Below are 20,535 nucleotides of genomic sequence, written 5' to 3' on the forward strand. Positions count from 1 at the left end.
AAGTATTTTATTGTATATGGTTTTTTAAAAATTTTTGTAACCTACCCAAAGTCACTGAGATTGAGTGGGCAGCCATATAAATTTTCTAAACAAACAAACAAGCAATAAATAAATAAATAGCCATTGCCTCAACTTCCCACAAGCCAGGAGGGTTCATTAAGGTGGTCTATCCTATGTGCTTTATGGATGCAATCGGTTCCAACAGATTCATGGAGCATTCTCAGTAGTCTGGAAAGCAGTCCACTGACTGTCTGCTTCAACCATATGAAAGTGGTCTCTTCTGGTTCTCTGACCTTGAATGAAGCAAAAGTAATACAGGGAAGACGGATCAGAAATACATTTGCAAGCATCCTTATTCCTCTTATTGGATCAAGAAGTTTGTCAATGTTTTGCCTGTTTTGAAAATCTCACTGCCTGGCTTGAAAGAAGCCGATGTATGCTTAGTTTTGCTTTCTGATTACATTTGTGTAATGCCCTCTACTACAGGATGTCTTTAAGACTATTTAGAAGTTAAGTTGGTTCAAAATGCAGCAGCTCACTTATTCCTGGATGAGAACTGTACTGCTGCAAGAGCTAAACTGATTATCAATAGGATTCTCAGTGCAGTTGGTTTTGACATATAAAATCCAATATGGGCTGGCCAGGCACTCAGGATTCTGCAGACTATGAACTTTAAATGAAACCTACCCATTCAGCATGCACATCCTGAGTAGGAATGCTAAGGTTTCTCTCCTATTGGAAAAGTAAACAGTGCCATCATTCCCGATCTTCAGAAAAATTCTTACTATGGGGCTGTTCATAAGGGATTTGCAATTGGTATTTCTAATGTGCCATTTTAAATTTAGGATGTATGTATTGTTACTATATGCACTAGTATATTTAGTCAGAAACTCTACTATGCTGTGTGATGGTATATAAAACAAACAAATATAATCTGTACTTTAAAAAAAACCCTAGCACTGATGATGTTACTTAGAGTAGTTTGGGTAATGAAACGTTTGCAAGAAAATAACCAGCCTCAGAGAGCATCAAGGACCTCTCATTTCTACCCCAAGTCACAAATATTCTCCTTTATTGGAACCCACCCACCCCCGCTTCTTTGATTATTTCTAATCTGCCTTTAAAACTATAAACTAGTGATCCTTCTAACATATCTTGTAGCAGGAAATCTATAAGCTAATGACACATTGCATAAAGAAGTTGGAAAGTGGGGTAGAGGGTCTGCTTGGAACACATTGCCATTAAGATACACTAGGGTGTCACACTTAAACCTCAGTGTACCAATATTTAGTATGGCTGTCCTCAACCTAATATATTCTATATCTCTGGATACCACTGAGCTGTCCCCATTCACTTTCCCCATATGATTGTCTTTTCTTTTCATTCAAAGTTCAAGTCTAGTCCTTGGCCCCATGCATTTATATCCTTTTGCTCTGATCTACAAATCCCTGGGCTGTTGGATGTAAAATTTCCTCAGCCCACTATTCTGATTGACCGTTTCTGCATGTTTTTTAAAATTTTACACTACCTTTTTTAAAGTTCTGGATTTGATTGCATTTTGACAGTATCAGAATTGGGTTACTACCTATTTCATCTTTCACATCAGGAATCCAAGGATGAGAGTTGAAAATGAAGCTGTTCATTATATCTATTTTACATCATATATAATATTCACCCACAATGTAACACAATTCAGTTTGCTAAACAAGGTATCATGTCTTGAAGATTCACCAAAATCACCAGGTACCATTATCAGTGCCTTTTCAATGGGGACCCTCATTTCTGGAGTTCTCTCCTTAGATAAAATGAGTTACATATAAATTATAATATACTCAAGATCAGTGGTGGAATTCAATTTTTTTTTGCTTCTGTGGGCATGGCTTGGTGGACTTGGTGGCCCTGGCAGGGAAGGATACTTCAAAATGATGAAGGTATTTTTTTTCTTTTTCTTCTATGTACACTGAGAGCATATGCACCAAAACAAATTCCTTGTGTGTCCAATCACACTTGGCCAATAAAGAATTCTATTCTATTCTATTCTATTCTATTCTATTCTATTCTATTCTATTCTATTCTATTCTATTTTATTCTATTTTAAAATCTCCATTCCCACCCCACTCCTGGGGGAAGGGTATTGCAAAATCTCCATTCCCACTCCACTCTGGGGCCAGCCAGAGGTGGTATTTGCCGGTTCTCCGAACTACTCAAAATTGCTGCTACCGGTTCTCCAGAACCTGTCAGAGCCTGCTGAATAGAACCCCTGCCCAAGATGTGAAATCACAGATGCCGGTTCTTCAGCTGGTGTCGGTCTTCATTCAATTATTTAAATTATTATTATTACTATTCTTAGGTTTGAAATCTTACATTTTCTTGTTAGATTCCACCCCAACTCCCCCTCACCGTTTCTGTTAACTTCAGGTCTAGGATGAAGAAAGTGAGTCTCTAGTCTCGTAGTCATTCTCCAGGAATATTTTGAATTCATCAACAATCGCGAAGGAGGATTTCCTACAAGTTGGCAGTCGGAGGCAGTATGTATGAAACCCGGGTTCAAAAGCCCAAGCAGCGCAAAGCTGACCACTACCAAGTCTCCGGGTCACATTCCTATGCGGAGCCTAAGCGAAATGTGGGAAGCAAAGCAATCGGTGGCCCGCAGCTCTGAGTTCGGCTTGCCATTGCCGAGCTAATCGAGGCTGGCGCAGGCGACCGATTGGATGGAAGCGGCGGTATCGCTCCACCCAGGGAAAGGCTCGTTGCTCTGACCCGCCCCTCCGGCTTTGGCAGCTTCTGCTCGCGGAGCGTGTTGGTGGCTCTCCGGGAAGCGAGCTCCGTCCTGGACGGCGCCCTGCCTTGAAGAAAGCGCGAGAGGGTCCCTGCCGTCAGGTCAGTAGGTTCCTCTTCTCCCTTCCCATCCCTTTCCCTGAACAGGCGTGGCGTGGCGGGCTTGGGGAAAAGGTCTTCGGAACGAATGACCTCCGGCAGCATCTTTTTTTCTCAATCGCCGCCGCTTCCCGGGGTGGCCGAGAAAGCCGGTTCGCAATTCCACAGCATTTCTCAACCCAGCGCGGGATCCTGATTAGAATTCGCCGATTTCTTCCTTGGAACTTATTCTCAAGTGCAAGCGGGATACGAAATATATCCGAGAAGCCGTCGGATGCTATTTAAGACTTACTCCCCCCCCCCCCAAATATATATGCTCCGGAATGTTCAGCGAGAGTTGATTCCTAATTCGGCGTGAAGAGGAATGCAGCTTTTAGATGGGAAATGGATTATTTCGTTTCGTTTTTGTCTCTTTCCTTTCCTTTTCCCTGGGTTTTTATAAAGCAAGGTGGAGAGTATATTGGCTTTACCATCTTTAATAGGATTTGAAATCCTGCAATTGCCCATCTTTCCACACACCTGCAAAAGCCATCTAGCATTCCGGTTGTCGTTTTGACTTTACCTATCAGTTTAGTTCAGGGCAGCATCTGGGTTCCCCCCCCACCAAAAAAAAAAAAAAAAAGGCAAGCTCCGGAGACAGAGGGCATATGATTTGCCCTCTGGCTGATGTCTAGAGGGCAAAGAGTTCTGCCAGGGATTTTTGTACCAACTGCAACATGTTAGGGAGTGGTGTGGAAATACAGACGACTCTCCATTGCCATCTGTCTCTCTCACACACATGTACCAGCAATTCCAAAGCATCAGAATTGTTTTCCACAGCATGACCAATTTCTCACCAAATGAATTACTTGCAGTGGCTAAACAGATTAAGCAGTGTATCTGCTAATATTATAGCCATTTCATTTCAAAACTCAGTATGCAGTTTAGAGCTGGTCTGTCCTGGTTTCTCAGAAGCAACTCTACATTAATTAGCTTGCCTTTAAGAAAAATGAGTGAAGTGTTTACTTTTAGGGGTCTGTTGCTTTCTCTCATGTGTTGAAAAAGATATGCATCATTGCAGTAGTCTATGCTCATCTAGGTGGAAATGTCTATTTCTTCTATAAAAATGTGTTAGAATGTGCAGTCCTTACACTGAAATCCTGCAATCTCATACCTAAGATTTAGCACACTTAGCTGCACCTATTTTAAAGCAGATATGTATAAAATTAGATTAAAAAAACTTCATTTGGTAGCAGCATGAGCTGCCTTATATTTAACTGCTGGAGATTTTGTTAGGTGATTCATAAATAAATTCGGTCGTCCTCAACTTGTGAAGGTTGTTTCACACATGAGCATCATCAGTGCTACAGCATGATCCTGCAGTTATCCAATGTTGAATATAGATGTGGGAACTTCTCTTACAGGGAGCTTTATTTCTAATAAAGAGGTAAAAGCATAAAGATCAATATTAAAATATTGATATTTCATTTTTATTTTCAATTATGTAATTAGAAGTACATTAGGGTAGTTAAAAAGAACTCAGAAGAATATGAATTTTGAAATAATATTTTGATATCTTAGATCTCATTTAAGTTTCTTAAACATACTTCATGTACTTACATAGAGTGGAGAGTGTGAAAACAGTTGCAGTGGAATAGAACAGTTGTTTTATTTCAGTATTTTTACATTGATCTAATCACAAGTTAGAGTGTTATATAAATTATATTACATTATATAAATCAGGTTATTGTTTTGACTGCAGGTCATAACATAAGGGATATTGCTTAAAGTGTAAAAAGCATTTGGATATTTATGCTGTTAGGCCAGATTTTGTCATTCTTTCTAAGTAATTATTATTAGATTTTTTACTAGATAAAAAATCGCCCCCAAACTTAAAAGTACCAGGTAATATTTGCAACCTTACTAAAAGGTATACTCAAAGTTCTCCTTGCTTTATCCTAAACAATATTTGTTCTTTAAGCTCAAATACGAATTAGTGGCTATGAATACCTGATAGGCTTGTTATAATTATAATGCATAAAAGATTGCAAGAGCGACAATACTTTAGGAAACATTTGAGATTAGCCTACTGCTGCACTGAAAAATATACTTTTTAATGTATCAATATTATGGATATAGTATTTTATCTTTGTAGATTTTCAGTATTTGTATTTTAATTTTCTTAAACTTGTTAAATTAGAATCTTATCAATTTAAGCCAATCATAAATTAGAAGATTCTGGCCTTCACATCACAAATTATTCTGTTTCTACATTAAAAATGTACGTTGAAAAAGAAGAAGGAACCAACTAAGTAGTATTTAAAAATACTTCCCATTGCATTAATATGGTAGTACCTAGTATTATTAAAAAGTTATTGTTTTGGCTACTTGCTCACTTTTTCTTCTGTAATATATTTATATAGCTTCTGAGCATCTTGATTTAATCCAGCTGGCATTTCCAATTTACTCTGGAAGAAAATTGGCAGAAAGAGAGAGAAAAGTAAAAGATCTGCTTTAAAAAAAATATGGAATGTCATTTAAGATGTTTTCATTGCATTATGCCAGAAGCATTACTGCATTCTTGTTTTCTAACAACAATAAGATAATTTATGGAACATGTATCACCATAGTCTTTTGCATTGTGACAGGAAGGATCATGACATTTTCATTCTGTATAAGGAAAATCTTTATATTTCAGTTTTCTAGAAATGACTTCTCAGACTGCTTTTAGTATATTATGTATATTCAGCAGAATTGCACAGTGGCTAAGCAAAGCTTCCCAGAAATTCTGGCGCAGCTGATTTGGTCTATTGAAACCTCGTTTAGAATTGTCCTCATAATAAGATCTTGATAAAGAGCTTTAATTAGTCTAATTAAGCATCTATCCTTTTTCTATAAAGCATTTGTCGGCCATAATTTCTCCAAATTTAAAAGGTCAAAAGGTAATAGCAGGCAATAAATGCAGTTTACAGTTGTTGGCCATTATTGTACAAAGTGGCGTAGAATAAATGGGTATTAGTAGGAAAACTGCTTCCATACAAGCCAATTCTCTCATCAGTATACATTGTTCTGATTCTAAGCTAACTTGCAAATAATTAATGTAAACATTTTCATAGTTACAATGCAAATAACCAAAAAACATGACAAAAATGCCACACATTTCTCAAAGGAACTGTCAAATATTTTCATAAAGTTTTCCAAAAACGGCTAACAGCAAGATGGTTAAGGGAGTTTGTATAAAGGTAAAGGAGTCCCTGCAAATTTTACTCCGCTAGTTGTTGCCGACTACAGGGGGCTGTGTTCATTTCCATTTCAAGGCCATTGAGTCAGCACTCTCTGAAGACATTTCCATGGTCATGTGGCCAGCATGACATCACAGAACACTGTTACCTTCCCACCAAAGTATACCTATTTATCTACTCACATTGTATGCTTTTGAACTGCTAGGTTGGCAGGAGCTGGAGTGACGACAGGAGCTCACTCCATCGCATGAAGCTTGGGCCTCAAACCTGGGCTGCCGGCTTTCAGGCCAACAAGCCCAGTGTCTTAACCACTGTGCTACCATGCTGCTGTTTGTATAATGACTGAAGGCTAATTCTTAGTTGCAGGAAGCAAAGTCAGCATTGGGTTGCTGGTGGACGGCTGGCCCATGAGCATTTATAGAGGTGGAATCAGTATTGGAGCTGGAGCATGGACACTTCATGGTTGAATGAACACTTCATGTAACTCATAATATTTGTATGGTTTGGGATTAACATGTTATGAAAAGCCAGCTATTGTGTTTTCTTTCAGGGAAACATAATTAAAGAAATAATAGCTTAGCATAGTATAAATGCCCTGATAAACAGGTGAAAAAATCTGAATGTGACAAAATCTGAATCAATCTTGGTGGCTATAAGGAGAAATTTTACAGGGGCGTGGAGAGACTAGCAGACTTGAGAGGTAATAGAGATAGATAAACCCAGTCTGTGAAGCTGCCAAGACCCCTTATTTCAATTTTCCCTTGGGACTTTACAATTATAGTACATTCAGGATTCCAGATATTTAAATAGTATGGTGGTTAACATGATATTTATGGTCTCCTGCTTTTGCTGTCTGATTATCTAGAAACCTTTTCATAAGAGAAGGAACCCATTATGAGACTTTGGCCAACAATGGAGTTGATTTGAAATCATTGATCCATCTGCATCATTGAAGATAAAGGTGGTCTCTACACTGTAGAACCAAGAATCTCCGCTTAGGTTAGTAAACTGGGCAGGAAACACTTTTCTTAAGCCATCCATTTTCTGATGTCCATTTAGGTTACTATAATACGCTATCCTTTGACATTTTGGTTACATTCCAAGTACAATTATATGATTTATTTCTCTGCAGGCCCCAATCATTAAATGATTTAGAAGCTTTTTCTCGGTATTTTTACCAAATGATTATGACACTATTGCAGGAGAGAAGCTAGTTGTTGCTGTTGTTGAAGTAGTAGTAGTGTCCCAGCAACTGAATGTCCTCTTTAAATGCCTGCCTCTTGACATCAAATGAAGATCAGTTCATTTTCTCAGCTTGTTGAATTGTTTCAGCTTTCAGCTAGTTTTATTGTGTGATTTGTGTCTTTAGGCGGCATAGCAGAGGCCAAGGTTCAACTTCTGATGTCTCCAGGCAGCCTGGAGAAATGCATCTCTGAAATCATGCAGAGCTGCTGGCATTCAGTGTCATCGGAACTGGACTAGATGAAAGAATGGTTTAACTCAATAAAAGAGCTTCCCTGACATTTCATCTTCTTTACTGCCTTCTTAAAACACATGTACTTTTATTTAAACATTCAACTTAATTAAATGTGCATTTTGCGCCTGTTAAATATTTTTCCTTCGTATGTCTTTTCAAATTTTACATTATTGAATTATTAGTTGTATTAGCTGTCCTTAATATTTGTATTTATTAAATGTCATATGGTAGCACAGAAATCTTCTGGATAAATCCAAAATATCTACATTTTACACTGCAGAGAGAAAAATGTATGGTCCCTGTTAGGAAGGTGCCAGAATTATTTATGATGCATATTCTGTGCCACAAGTGAATATGATATCTGAATGCTTCATCATGTGTCAAATTATATGCAAACAGTCCATGTCAGTCTGAACATTCAGAATGACACAGTTTCAATGCTTGCAATAAGACAGAATCATTGAGTTGGAAAGGACCATCAACGCCAATTCTTTTCATGTGTACTAACTCCCAAATAAAATGCATGCTTGTGTTGCTGGTCCAAAGGGATTGACTTTCTTCTTTACTACAGATAGCGCTTGACCTGAGGTGTTTGTTAAGAGATTTAAGTTAAGTTGTTAAGTGTTGTTGGCTTCCGGTTGCTAAGTGAGCACATGATTTCATGACCTTTTTTGCCACATTTGTTAATGGAATCACTGTGGCCATTCAGGAGACATCACGTGACTGTGACTTGCAACCTTTCCTGTCAGCTTCCCTATTGACTGACTGGGAAGGTTGCAAATGGCAATCCTGTGTCCACAGGATGCTGTGGCCATCATAAATGCTTGATTGCCAAGCACCTAAAACACAATCACACAAACACAGAGAGGCTGCAACAATCGTTAAGTGTTACGAAAGGAGTAAGAAAGCAAGTCACTTTTTTCAGTGCTGTCATAACTTTAAATGGTCACTAAATGAATGGTTGTTAATGACTAACCATAGATGTTAAACATGATGTTTGATAGGCTCTCTTTTCAGCATAGCACTAGCTTGCTAATGGATTTACCTGTCACAGTACTGCAAAGAACAACAGCTGTATTGCAAGGAGAAACACAAATTTTATCACAATCTGTGATGATTTCAAAATGTCTAACATGCTGAAGTATTATGGAGGCTTCATAATATCAAGTATCAAATCCTTTCTAATTTCAATATTACCCAATGTTTTATTTTTAACATGCACTTATCTTGAGTTTCAAAAAATTTGCTCATTGCTACATAAGCAAATGTTAACGCCATATTGGATTGTTAGAAATTACAAACACAAGTGATTTTATTAAGAATAATGTGGGCATTTTAAACTTAAACCATTTTGTACCTACTTAGGACACTCAGTTATATTTAAAATACCATGATTAATTTAATATACTACATTTAGATTTAATCATTTCAAAGAGACCAATTGAAATCAGTGGAGGGTTAGTCCAGTGCAGTTCAAACCATCCATATAAATCACCAGAAATCAAACTGAACTAAATGACATCTAATTGTCCTTGGCCATTCTCCACAAGCTGATAAAGATCCTGGTTAATGCATAGATAAGAGGCGACTAGAAAATCTCAAGGCTAAGATTAGATTCAGTATGAAAGAAAATCAAAAAGAAAATGTCAAGTCATTTTATTGTTACTAAGAAAACTATAGAACTCACCAGGAGGCTAAGGAGATTGTATTTTAACTTTCTAATTTACGGGATAAGATTCTAAATTCTAAATCTGAACTCAACCTAATATTAACATGTATTAAAATAATATTAAAAAGTAATACAACTATAAAATGGTTTCTGGTTTTGTAGCAGTAAACCATTTATAGCTTTTCTAAAAATGTAGTGAATAATCTATTCTAAGTAATATCTGTTGCCATCAGCATAACCTCTGCTTAGGAAGCAGATTCCAATAAAACAGAATATATGTACTTTAGAGTTGAACTGTGGTGTCATTGGTGCTTTCATGTTACCTAGTCAGATAATGAAATGTCTGCAAGCAGTCCATGCCAGTCTGAACATTCAGAATGACAGAGTTTCAATGATTGCAATAAGACAGAATCATTGAGTTGGAAAGGACGATCAACGCCAATTCTTTTCATGTGTACTAACTCCCAAATAAAATGCATGCTTGTGTTGCTGGTCCAAAGTGATTGACTTTCTTCTTTACTACAGATAGCGCTTGACTTGAGGTGTTTGTTAAGAGATTTAAGTTAAGTTGTTAAGTGTTGTTGGCTTCCGGTTGCTAAGTGAGCACATGATTTCATGACCTTTTTTGCCACATTTGTTAAGCGAATCACTGTGGCCATTCAGGAGACATCACATGACTGTGACTTGCAACCTTTCCTGTCAGCTTCCCTATTGACTGACTGGGAAGGTTGCAAATGGCAATCCTGTGTCCACAGGATGCTGTGACCATCATAAATGCTTGATTGCCAAGCACCTAAATCACAATCACACAAACACAGAGAGGCTGCAACAATCGTTAAGTGTTACGAAAGGAGTAAGAAAGCAAGTCACTTTTTTCAGTGCTGTCATAACTTTAAATGGTCACTAAATGAATGGTTGTTAATGACTAACCATAGATGTTAAACATGATGTTTGATAGGCTCTCTTTTCAGCATAGCACTAGCTTGCTAATGGATTTACCTGTCACAGTACTGCAAAGAACAACAGCTGTATTGCAATGAGAAACACACATTTTATCACAATCTGTGATGATTTCAAAATGTCTAACATGCTGAAGTATTATGGAGGCTTCATAATATCAAGTATCAAATCCTTTCTAATTTCAATATTACCCAATGTTTTATTTTTAACATGCACTTATCTTGAGTTTCAAAAAATTTGCTCATTGCTACATAAGCAAATGTTAATGCCATATTGGATTGTTAGAAATTACAAACACAAGTGATTTTATTAAGAATAATGTGGGCATTTTAAACTTAAACCATTTTGTACCTACTTAGGACACTCAGTTATATTTAAAATACCATGATTAATTTAATATACTACATTTAGATTTAATCATTTCAAAGAGACCAATTGAAATCAGTGGAGGGTTAGTCCAGTGCAGTTCAAACCATCCATATAAATCACCAGAAATCAAACTGAGCTAAATGACATCTAATTGTCCTTGGCCATTCTCCACAAGCTGATAAAGATCCTGGTTAATGCATAGATAAGAGGCGACTAGAAAATCTCAAGGCTAAGATTAGATTCAGTATGAAAGAAAATCAAAAAGAAAATGTCAAGTCATTTTATTGTTACTAAGAAAACTATAGAACTCACCAGGAGGCTACAGTATAAGGAGATTGTATTTTAACTTTCTAATTTACGGGATAAGATTCTAAATTCTAAATCTGAACTCAACCTAATATTAACATGTATTAAAATAATATTAAAAAGTAATACAACTATAAAATGGTTTCTGGTTTTGTAGCAGTAAACCATTTATAGCTTTTCTAAAAATGTAGTGAATAATCTATTCTAAGTAATATCTGTTGCCATCAGCATAACCTCTGCTTAGGAAGCAGATTCCAATAAAACAGAATATATGTACTTTAGAGTTGAACTGTGGTGTCATTGGTGCTTTCATGTTACCTAGTCAGATAATGAAATGTCTGCAAGCAAATAACCAAGCTCAGAGAACACAAAGGACTCCATAGCTAGGCAGATAACTGTAATGTTTGGAAAACGAAGGAACTATATATAATGAAGCTGCTTAGAGAAATAGTCCATATTCTGCTCTCGGTTAGGGCAATATGGCACTATGAGAAGATGGAACTTACATTTTTACAGAAGGATTAAAAGATGCAAGAGAATGGTGGCTAGGAGAATCAAACAATAAAGCAAGTATAATAAAAAGTGTGTTGCTCATCCTTTAATCAGAAACTAGATTAATACATGTTGCTTTAGGATGTGTGATAAACTTTCCCTGAAAGATTGTGGATTCAGGATTGACCAGGATGTATGCTACTGGGTTATTTTCTGCTGGAGCTATACATATTGTAATACCTAATTCAATGGAATAGGTAAACTCAGCTCTTCTAAATTCCAAGGCTGTTAGAAAACAGTGTCCTGTATTATAACAGAAACTGAACACTTCTATGGTTTGATAAGAGGCCTATCTTTCTGATTATATGTGAACATGCCAGATAACTTGTGTAACTATAAGGTATCTTATCCAACCTTTGACAAACTATAGTTATTCTCAGTAACTTTGAATTGGGTTTGTTTCTCCAACATTATCCAACTGCTTTTCATGGTCTTCTTCTAAAACAATTCTATACATTTCATTTTAAGTAGAGTGAATGAACATATTTTTTCCCCAAAGTATATTTCTGCATGGTTTTGTTTTTGTTTTTCATTTTGTATTCCAGGACCAGCTCATGTAATCATTCAGGCAATTGTTGTCTCAGCTGTGATTGAAAACTGCCATGCTGCTTGCAGTGTTGGAAACAAATATTCAAATGCGCTGTAGCATGTGAAAAGAATTTATTAAAGAGACTTATAGGGCATGAAGAAGAAAAGGAGCAAAGGGGAAGAATTTATATTAGTTTCATACAGTGACAATGATGCACACATTCATTCTTAGTGAATTTCATTGGTTGAAAATAGAAACAATGAAGTGAAAACTGGAAGTGGGTTGGGAAATGATTTGAAGCATCTGGGGAGTAGATTGCGTGTATATTGCGTGCATGGTGAATTGTAGCTTTCTATTATATGAAGTGAGGCTTCCATAATTAAACTTGAAAGTATCATCAATTCCCAGTTCTAAAATAGAGGGTGTAGTTGAGTTCCATTATCTTTAATTTTTTGCAGTGGTATTTTGCACTAATAAATGCAATTATCCAGGGAGTTCATGATGTATTATGCAGTAGCTCTTGTTACATCAGGTATTTTTCTTTATTACATTTGGGCCAATTTTAGGGTTAAGTGATTCCAAGACAAAAGGGATAAAAGCAATATAACAAGGGATTCAAATCCCACCCCGGAAAATTGTTATCTGATTCTAAATATGTTTACAGCATAAACCATTGCATCTTTCAGAGATTCTACCAGGAAATTTGGGAGAAAAATCTATAGGCTGATTTATGAGTTGATCTTCCCTACACTCAAATATAGTCATTTCATATAAGATATGCCTATACCTTGGCAAATTTAAGGTGTGTAGAATTCAATTCCCAGAATTCCTCAGCCAGCATCGAGAACCACACATCTTAAAGTTGCCAACTTGAAAAATACTAGTTGATGTCCATTGTAACACTAACTCTCATTCCAGGATCTGTCATAGATTTTTCAACAGAATTTCCTGTCCTATAAACCTGTCAAGAATCTATTGCCTTACTCATATTAAACATCAGCATGTCATTCTCATATAACTTGTTTACTGATCAGTCTGCCTGGGAGTAAATGAGATTTGTACTCTGCAGTAAAGATACAATAATGTTTACATTATTGACATTAGTGACATTGATGCTTTAATGTGACATGAAAAATTATTTCTCATATCTTAATGGATATTCACAATCAAGGAGCTTTGGAGTATGTGCTTCATATGTAGCACCAATTTTTCTTCATTGTGAATATTGCTTTTTGTTTTCATTATAGTAAAATTAGAAGATGTCCTTATTTTCATTAAAGATGCATGAATTTGTAGCTTTTGTTTACTGAAAACTTGAAAATTGCTAAAAGGATAAATATATACATTGTTCAAAACTCAGGCAGAGATTCTCTTCATCTGTCTTGCTAAATTCCCAAAGTTGTTTAAAAATTTAGTAGCTGTAGTGCAAATTCTGCAAATATCAATCAGGCCACTGGCACCTCTTATACAGAAAAGTTAAAAATTTGTGTAAAATTCAAATAGTCACTGTTCCTTTCTGAATTTAATAAGCTAGAAAGAAACCAAGGAATTTTATTTCATGTAACTGTAAAACCAGGGACTGTAAGGAGTCATTTAGACTAATATTCAGTTCTTGCTTGTATGCCAGAACAGATGGCTGGCTAGATTTTTCTTAAATATAACCAATGAAATAGATCCCACCGCCTCATTGGAAAATCTGTTCTGTTATTAACTATTTAAAGATGTCCTATGTAATTTGGAATCTACTAAACATTAGTGACTAGTCAATAAAAGCCAACTCAAAGGTGCTTTTTCAGGAGGCAACTGGACTTTTTTTTTAAAGACAAAAACAAAACAAAACAAGGAAGTCCAGTTGCCTCCTGAAGAAGTACCTTTGGGAAAACCATGACTTGGATGACTGAGAATCTCTACAGACATTGAATTGGCACATGGTAATCTGCTTAGAGGAAATGCCACCACTGGGTTTGCTAGACTTCTCTTAAGCCGTACAAGATCATATAGCTTGGAGTGTTCCTAGATTCACTAATTAATGTTTGTTTGTTTTTTGTTTTTTTTAAAAAAAGCTTATCTTGGAGGACCAAAGTTACTTGGTATTAATGCAGATTTGCTCCAAAATGCAATTAAGCAGTTTTAACAGTTAATAAAAAGAATGAAAAGTATTGGAATACTTTTGTAGATGTAAGAAATACTGATAGAATTCTCCAGTAGATTCATGAGATTTTAGTCTGATCCTGATTGGAAGGTGATAGAGCAAGATGGTATAGCAAATTACTAGCACTGAGAACTTCTTTTCCAGGCAAAGTCCTAAATTGTACTGTATTTCAGTACACAATTTGTGGATAGGCTTTGCAAATCAGTAAGTTGTAAGTTGTTTTTTCACAGAAACAGGTGGATAAATAAAGAGAATCAAATTATGCAGAAAGGAATGAGGGAGACTGAAAATGTAAGAGAATTTATGTCACTGTGCAGACAAGCTTATCTGAATGAACATCCAATTTATTGCAGTAGTAGAAGAGTGACATGATCCCATCAGAATCTTATTTCAGATTCTCATATCTGGTCATATCTCTTAAATGTTACTTATCCTCTTTAGATATATTAAATGAAAAATTTAGTTTCACCTGCATTCTTTGAATATGTTTGCTCAATTATGCCTTAATATATAGGCATTCAAATATATGTAATTCAAAGAATGATTGCATGTAAATATTTCAGTTAGCTGAAATTATTGCATTGTCAACTCATTTCATATTTTGTGGATACGTTTTATCAATCTAGCATAAAAAGAAAATAAAAGAAAATATTATCAACTAGATTATCAAGTACTATCAACTAGTATAACACAAGGATAACTATTTTATTGCTTTGTTTCAATTGTTGATTGGAAAATTGGATAAACAAATAGTAACAGATACAGGGGGCAATGGGGCATTCTAAAGCCAATCCAGAATTTCATATGGTAAATCATTGATACCATATCGCTACTTACTTTTCAAATGCAATGTTTCCTATGCCTGCTGTTTTAGATAGTCAACTACCTTTAAATCTTAGCTCAAACTACTGTTTGCTATTAGGAAGTGTAGGAATTTAGCACCCACCCCCCTCCTAGAAGAATGAAATATTTTAAAAAATATTTAAAAAGGCAGAATATATTTCCCTGGATGAGAAATGGAGAAACATGTTTTAAAGACAAAGCAGCTTCCTGACACCCCCCCACACCTTTGTCAATGGGCCATTAAAGCCTCAGCCAAGCTCACTCATTTCCCCCCACCTTTGTCAATGGGTCAGAGGTAGAAACTCATTCTCCCCACCTTTGTCAATGGGGCTATCATCTGCAACATAATAGGACCCATCTAGCAACTGAAACTCACCACATGACACCTGGGAACATTACATCAGCCAGCAAGGCTAGCTAAGACCCCCACTCCCTGGGAGTCTGACAACCAATCAGGATACTCTTGCTGTGCCCCAGAAAGTTCAAAGCTCAGAAAAAGCATAAAGCCAGGGAGCACACAGGATCTCATCCATTTTCTGTTCAGGATCTCAAGCCATGTGATCCTGTCCACCATTAAACCATCTTTCCAAGCAGCCTCCATGTTTCCAGTGTCTTTGTCCCCACTTGGAACTGAACCCAGATGGATATTTCTTCCAACAGAAGTTTTTTCTAACATTCAGCTGCAATCTGTAGAATAAATCATTCCCTATATTATACTCTGAAGTCTTAATTTTCTTTTGTTTACATTCTTCCAGTAGTTGAAAAGAGATCATAAGCTTTTTTTGTTTCTTCAGTGTGAAATGGGCTCAGATCTTTCAACTTACAGTACATTAAAATCAAATATTGCTTTGTTTGAATAAAGTTAATACAGTAATTAAAATAATACTATTGAATAAACAATAAAAGCAGCAGCCAGAGTAATTAAAAAGTTGCTGGGCAATTATGCATACTTAAAATAAACATGTAAATATAGTAACAGGCCTGAATGAACATGAATAATTTTACCTAGCACCTCACTGGCAACAGCATTTTAGAGTGGCAGAATAATGATGGAGTAGTATGTTATATTTGCTCCCCAACTGTATCCATACCATGTTTAAATGTATTTTGCATTGCCTGCAGTAAGACTTCTCTACTTTGTATCTTACTATTCTATTCTGTTTTTCACACTTGTGCGTAAATAAAGTTATTTGCAGTATATTTTCTCTTTTCTCTGAAAAGCAGTACAAGTGATCTTTGTTAATGACACAATTGGGACCGGAATTTCTGTTACTAAGTTACAGGGTTATAAAGCATGATGTCATGTGATTGTGTCACTTTGTCACAGAACTTTTGGCGCTATTTGCAATTGTTAAGTGAATGCCATGCTGTCATTAAGCAATGATGTAGTTGCCATCATTTCTGCCAGCTTCCCCACTGATTTTGCTTGTAGGAAGCTGGCAAAGGAGGTCACAAATGATGATCCCATGACCATGGGACACCACAACCAGCGTAAGTGTGAGGACTAGTCATAAGTACCACTCACCATTATAAATTCAAACAGTTGCTAAGTGAGGAACAATTTTAAATTATCATATAAGAGTAGCAGATTACTATAGCTATACTTTCCTCAAGTCCCAAAACATACAAAACAATAAGGGTTTTTAAGCAAATGTTTTCTTGTCTCTCTGAATGCATAGTTTCAATGAAAATTAGCCCAATGAAAATTTGGTATATTATTATCACTTTTTGTTAAGCATTTCATGGTTTTAAAAAGCCAGTACAGGGTACTTAAAGAAACCAAAGAGAAGTGTAATTAAAAACACAATGAAAACTCCATTATGAAAACTCCAACCCAAACCTAACTATAAAAGACCACAAAGAAAGCCAACATTTCGTCAACTTTAGCAGCAAGAGACCAATTACATATGAAACCTTTGCTTAAATTAAAATGTTTACACTTAGAGGATTAAGACACCCTCTACATAAAACCAAAAAGTTCTATACTGCATTTAGTGTTTATAGATCAGCCATCTATTTCCATGCAGATTATCTCCATGAAAACAACTCGGAAGAAAAAAAATGAGTTCTTACTTGGGGTTATAACAAAGCAAAAGACATTCAAAGATATTTTTTGTGTTTTCTAAGTGATATTAATTTGATAAGGTCCTGTTAATCCTTGTTTGGGCAGTGGGTCTGTCTGTTTCTATGTCTATTTGTTTTTCCTTTAAGTATCTCTCTCAACCGGAGATGATATTTCTATCATTCTAATATGATGATGAGAGTTGTAGACAAAGATTTGAAGAGCAAAATCATGTCTGGAACAAGAATAAATAATGTAGCTTCCAAATCATAAACCTACGCATTGAATTACCATTTGACTGATCAAAAAGGCAATTCTCAAATATCTCAGAAAATTCAAACAAATGTGCTAATTGATTTGTACCAGATCAGTATTAAATAATAGCATTATAGAAATTAATTTACTGTGGGTTAATTGCAAGATATATAGCAGTATGCACAGCTCAGATTTTCAATCTATTAAATTACTTCCCTGGTTATAAATGTAAAATATGTATTCAAAATATCCATGCCTGTTTTCTTTTCATTTTAACCTACATGAAATAGAAATTGTTTTTATATATAACAATATATTATTTCAAAATAATATTGAATGAAACTGTCAACAGAAATTAATATTTAAATGCTATTGCTTCATTGTCTCCTTCAATTTTTATCTCTTTACAGCACCAAGACATAACATGCTGTTAAAATCAGCTATAAGGATTTAAAATGGCTCAAGATGCCACAGGTTTTACAGAAAATTCTTTTTGACTACTAAGTCTTTTTCATTGTGTTACTAAATACACATATTAATAATATTTTTTAAAAAAATGTCAGAACTCAACTCCACATCTGGATTAATAGCAAATATTGAAAATGGAACTTTTTTGGAGCTGTATCCCACCTCTCTCTCAACATCCATGGATTCACCTTCCAATCACATGTCAAACGTCTATGTTTATGTTTCAATCTTCCTTAGCCTCTTGGCATTCCTTCTTTTGCTGTTAATTATTGCACTTCAGAGATTGAAAAACATCATCTCCTCTAGCTCCTCCTATCCAGAATACACCAGTGATGCTGGGAGTTCCTTTACAAATTTAGAAGTCTGTAGCATTTCTTCCCAGAGATCAGCTTTTTCAAACCTTTCATCATGAGAAGCCAAGGAAGGAAATCTATTGTGCATGGAATAGCATCTCAGTCCAGGTCTTCAACATAGCCGGAAGACTAAGCCATGCAAGATTTGTCAGAGAAGAGACGATATTGAACTTTTCCTCTTAAGGTCACATACTGAGCTATGCCTCTTAATAGTCTTAGAATTTTGTAGTGTTTTTCCCAGCCCCTTCTGAAGATAATGAAAAGTACATTCTTTCTCAAATCAATCTGCTCCTTAAGTGATTATAAGAAGACATCTTATTTTCTTAATAACATTAGAAAAATTGTTTGCCTTTGACCTCTTCCAAGATTTTTTTTCAACTTCCCAGCTTATGATTCTGAGATATCTGGTGGTCTCTCATCAAAGTACTACCCAGGTTAAATGCTACTTAGGATTTCAAGATTATCCAAGTTTTAAAGGTGCTACCACCTGCTACAAAGGAGATACAGCTATTTAAACTGTACATGGGAATATCTGGCTTCCTGCTTCTGTTTACCGATCTCAAAGCTCAAGGATGTTTAATTGTATTCCATAGCAAGACCATTCTGCTACACAAGCAAGACAATTTTCCTGTAAATGTGAAAGAAAGAAAGAAAGCTAATATAAAATCTAGTTAATAATCATGTTCCTGTAATTTTCCCTACATTGCCTGATCTTTATATTTCAGTGGAACAACTATAATTAATGTATGTACTAATTACTTCAGACTTATTGCATTTGTTGGATTTGTAGATTTACATACTTTTCTAGATTATGCATCAGAATATTATGTATATAATATCCTTTTCAATATGTTCTGTGATGATCACCACTCACTGATCTATTTAATTTTATTTTCAAAAAAGGAAGAAAGAAAAAAAAGAAGGGAAGGGAAGGGAAGCTAACCTAATGTGAAACTAGTATTTCCAACAATATCCCAGACAGTGGTCCTGCAGAAAGAGATGTTTAAAAAAGGTGAACATGATGGCTATAACTATGTCAGTATAGGTAGTCCTTAACTTACAACCACAAATGGGACCAGAATTTGTTGCTATGCAAAGCAGTTGTTAAGTGAGTCACACTTGATTTTATGACCTTTTTGTCAATTGTTAATTGAACCACTGCAGTTTTAAATGAATCATTAAGTGTATCCAGCTTCCTCTGTTGACTTTGCTTTTTGGAAGCTCGCTGGGAAGGGTGCAAATAGTGAACCTGGGATGCTGCAACTGTCAAATGTTTGCTAGTTGCCCAGTTTCCAAATTCTGATCACTGTGCTACACTAGTTGTAAGTGTGAAGATTGGTCATAAGTCACGTTTTTCAATGCTGTTGCAACTTCAAACAATTGCTAAATGAATGGCCATAAGTCAAGGACTACCTGTAGACTGTGCCAAATACATAATGTACATTAAAAGGGGCAGGGCTTTGATAGCATGATTGGGGCTATTATCTTGACTTTTTTAAATCCCTCCCTCTGCCATGTAGATGCCTGGTCCCAGTAAATATATGATATATAATTAAAAAATGCAACTTCCAACAAATTTTGAGTTGAGGTACATTTATCTTACAGATAAGCAGGCTGAAACTCATGAACAATTGTGAGCAATTATTTATTAAAGAAATCTTTGTTGAACCTTCAAACTTCCTTTGGGTTTGTTATATAAAAGGTGCCATGAAGGACATGCTTTGGAATAGGCCAAGACAAAATTTTACATCAATGCACTATTACTCTAAATACAATTTTAACTTCCTGAATGGACTTGAGGACAGGCTGTTGTTGTTGTTGTTTGTCTGAGCCCATTTCCCAAATATGTGGACTTCAATTTTCAAAATTCTCAGCAAAGATGAACCTGGGCTGAGGAATTATGGGAACTGAAGTCTACAGGTCTGGAGGGCACCCAGGTTGGGAATGCTGAACAAGAGATTATCTTAAGCACAGGTGTTTCTGGTTGGGTTCAAAATTGGACAAGTTATGGAGTGTGTTGTTGTTACATCACAACACTCCCTTCCCATGACTTAAGTACTTGCACTCAGTGTTGATGCATATGTATAAAAGGCCAAGGTTTGCATCTTCTTCTTTTTTAATTAAAATTTACATTGGATGCCTATGATCCTAAGGTAAATGGCAAAGATGGAAGTCCTGGAGGAGCAATTGAAAAATCTGGATATATTTGTTTGGAGAAAATAAGAAGAAAGAAGCCCAAAAGTTCTTGTAAATATCTTTATATGAAGGACTATAAAAAGTGGAAACTCACTGTTCTTTGTTGCCTCTGCAAACAGAGCAGGAGTTAGATTGTTTCAGTGAGCAGGATGTAACCTGGAGAGAAGCAGACTTTGCTGAACATTCAGAAAAGCCATCTAATAGAAAGAGCTATCCAGGAGCAAAGCAGATTTCTTATACTGAGAT

General features: G+C 35.8%; 1 protein-coding gene and 1 long non-coding RNA gene across 4 annotated transcripts in view; one reads left to right on the forward strand and one right to left on the reverse strand.

Moving 5' to 3' along the window:
• The first annotated feature begins 299 nt into the window (after positions 1 to 299).
• SERTM1 (serine rich and transmembrane domain containing 1) lies at positions 300 to 18,716 on the forward strand. Of its 3 annotated transcripts, none has more exons than XR_009155441.1 (2): positions 300 to 2,880; positions 17,683 to 17,822. XR_009155441.1 is itself a non-coding variant. In XM_058186072.1 (2 exons), exon 2 carries the CDS (start codon positions 17,829 to 17,831, stop codon positions 18,150 to 18,152), a length of 324 nt encoding a protein of 107 aa, XP_058042055.1. In that variant the 5' UTR covers positions 5,346 to 7,097; positions 17,683 to 17,828; the 3' UTR covers positions 18,153 to 18,716. The 3 variants fall into 3 exon arrangements, 1 of the variants encoding a protein (XP_058042055.1); XR_009155440.1 differs by lacking the exons at positions 300 to 2,880; positions 17,683 to 17,822 and adding exons at positions 5,346 to 7,097; positions 7,468 to 8,925; XM_058186072.1 differs by lacking the exon at positions 300 to 2,880 and adding an exon at positions 5,346 to 7,097 and having other exon boundaries at positions 17,683 to 18,716.
• LOC131199849 (uncharacterized) overlaps positions 3,209 to 20,535 on the reverse strand; it is a 29,597-nt gene continuing 12,270 nt past the window's right edge. Inside the window, exons 2-3 of the long non-coding RNA XR_009155442.1 lie at positions 5,253 to 5,324; positions 3,209 to 4,292 (exon numbers count right to left, since the gene is read on the reverse strand). This is a non-coding gene — a long non-coding RNA (uncharacterized LOC131199849). The remainder of the gene's footprint in view (positions 4,293 to 5,252; positions 5,325 to 20,535) is intronic.

This window comes from Ahaetulla prasina, chromosome 5, assembly GCF_028640845.1.
Source record: "Ahaetulla prasina isolate Xishuangbanna chromosome 5, ASM2864084v1, whole genome shotgun sequence".
NCBI classification, from domain to species: Eukaryota; Metazoa; Chordata; class Lepidosauria; order Squamata; family Colubridae; genus Ahaetulla; species Ahaetulla prasina.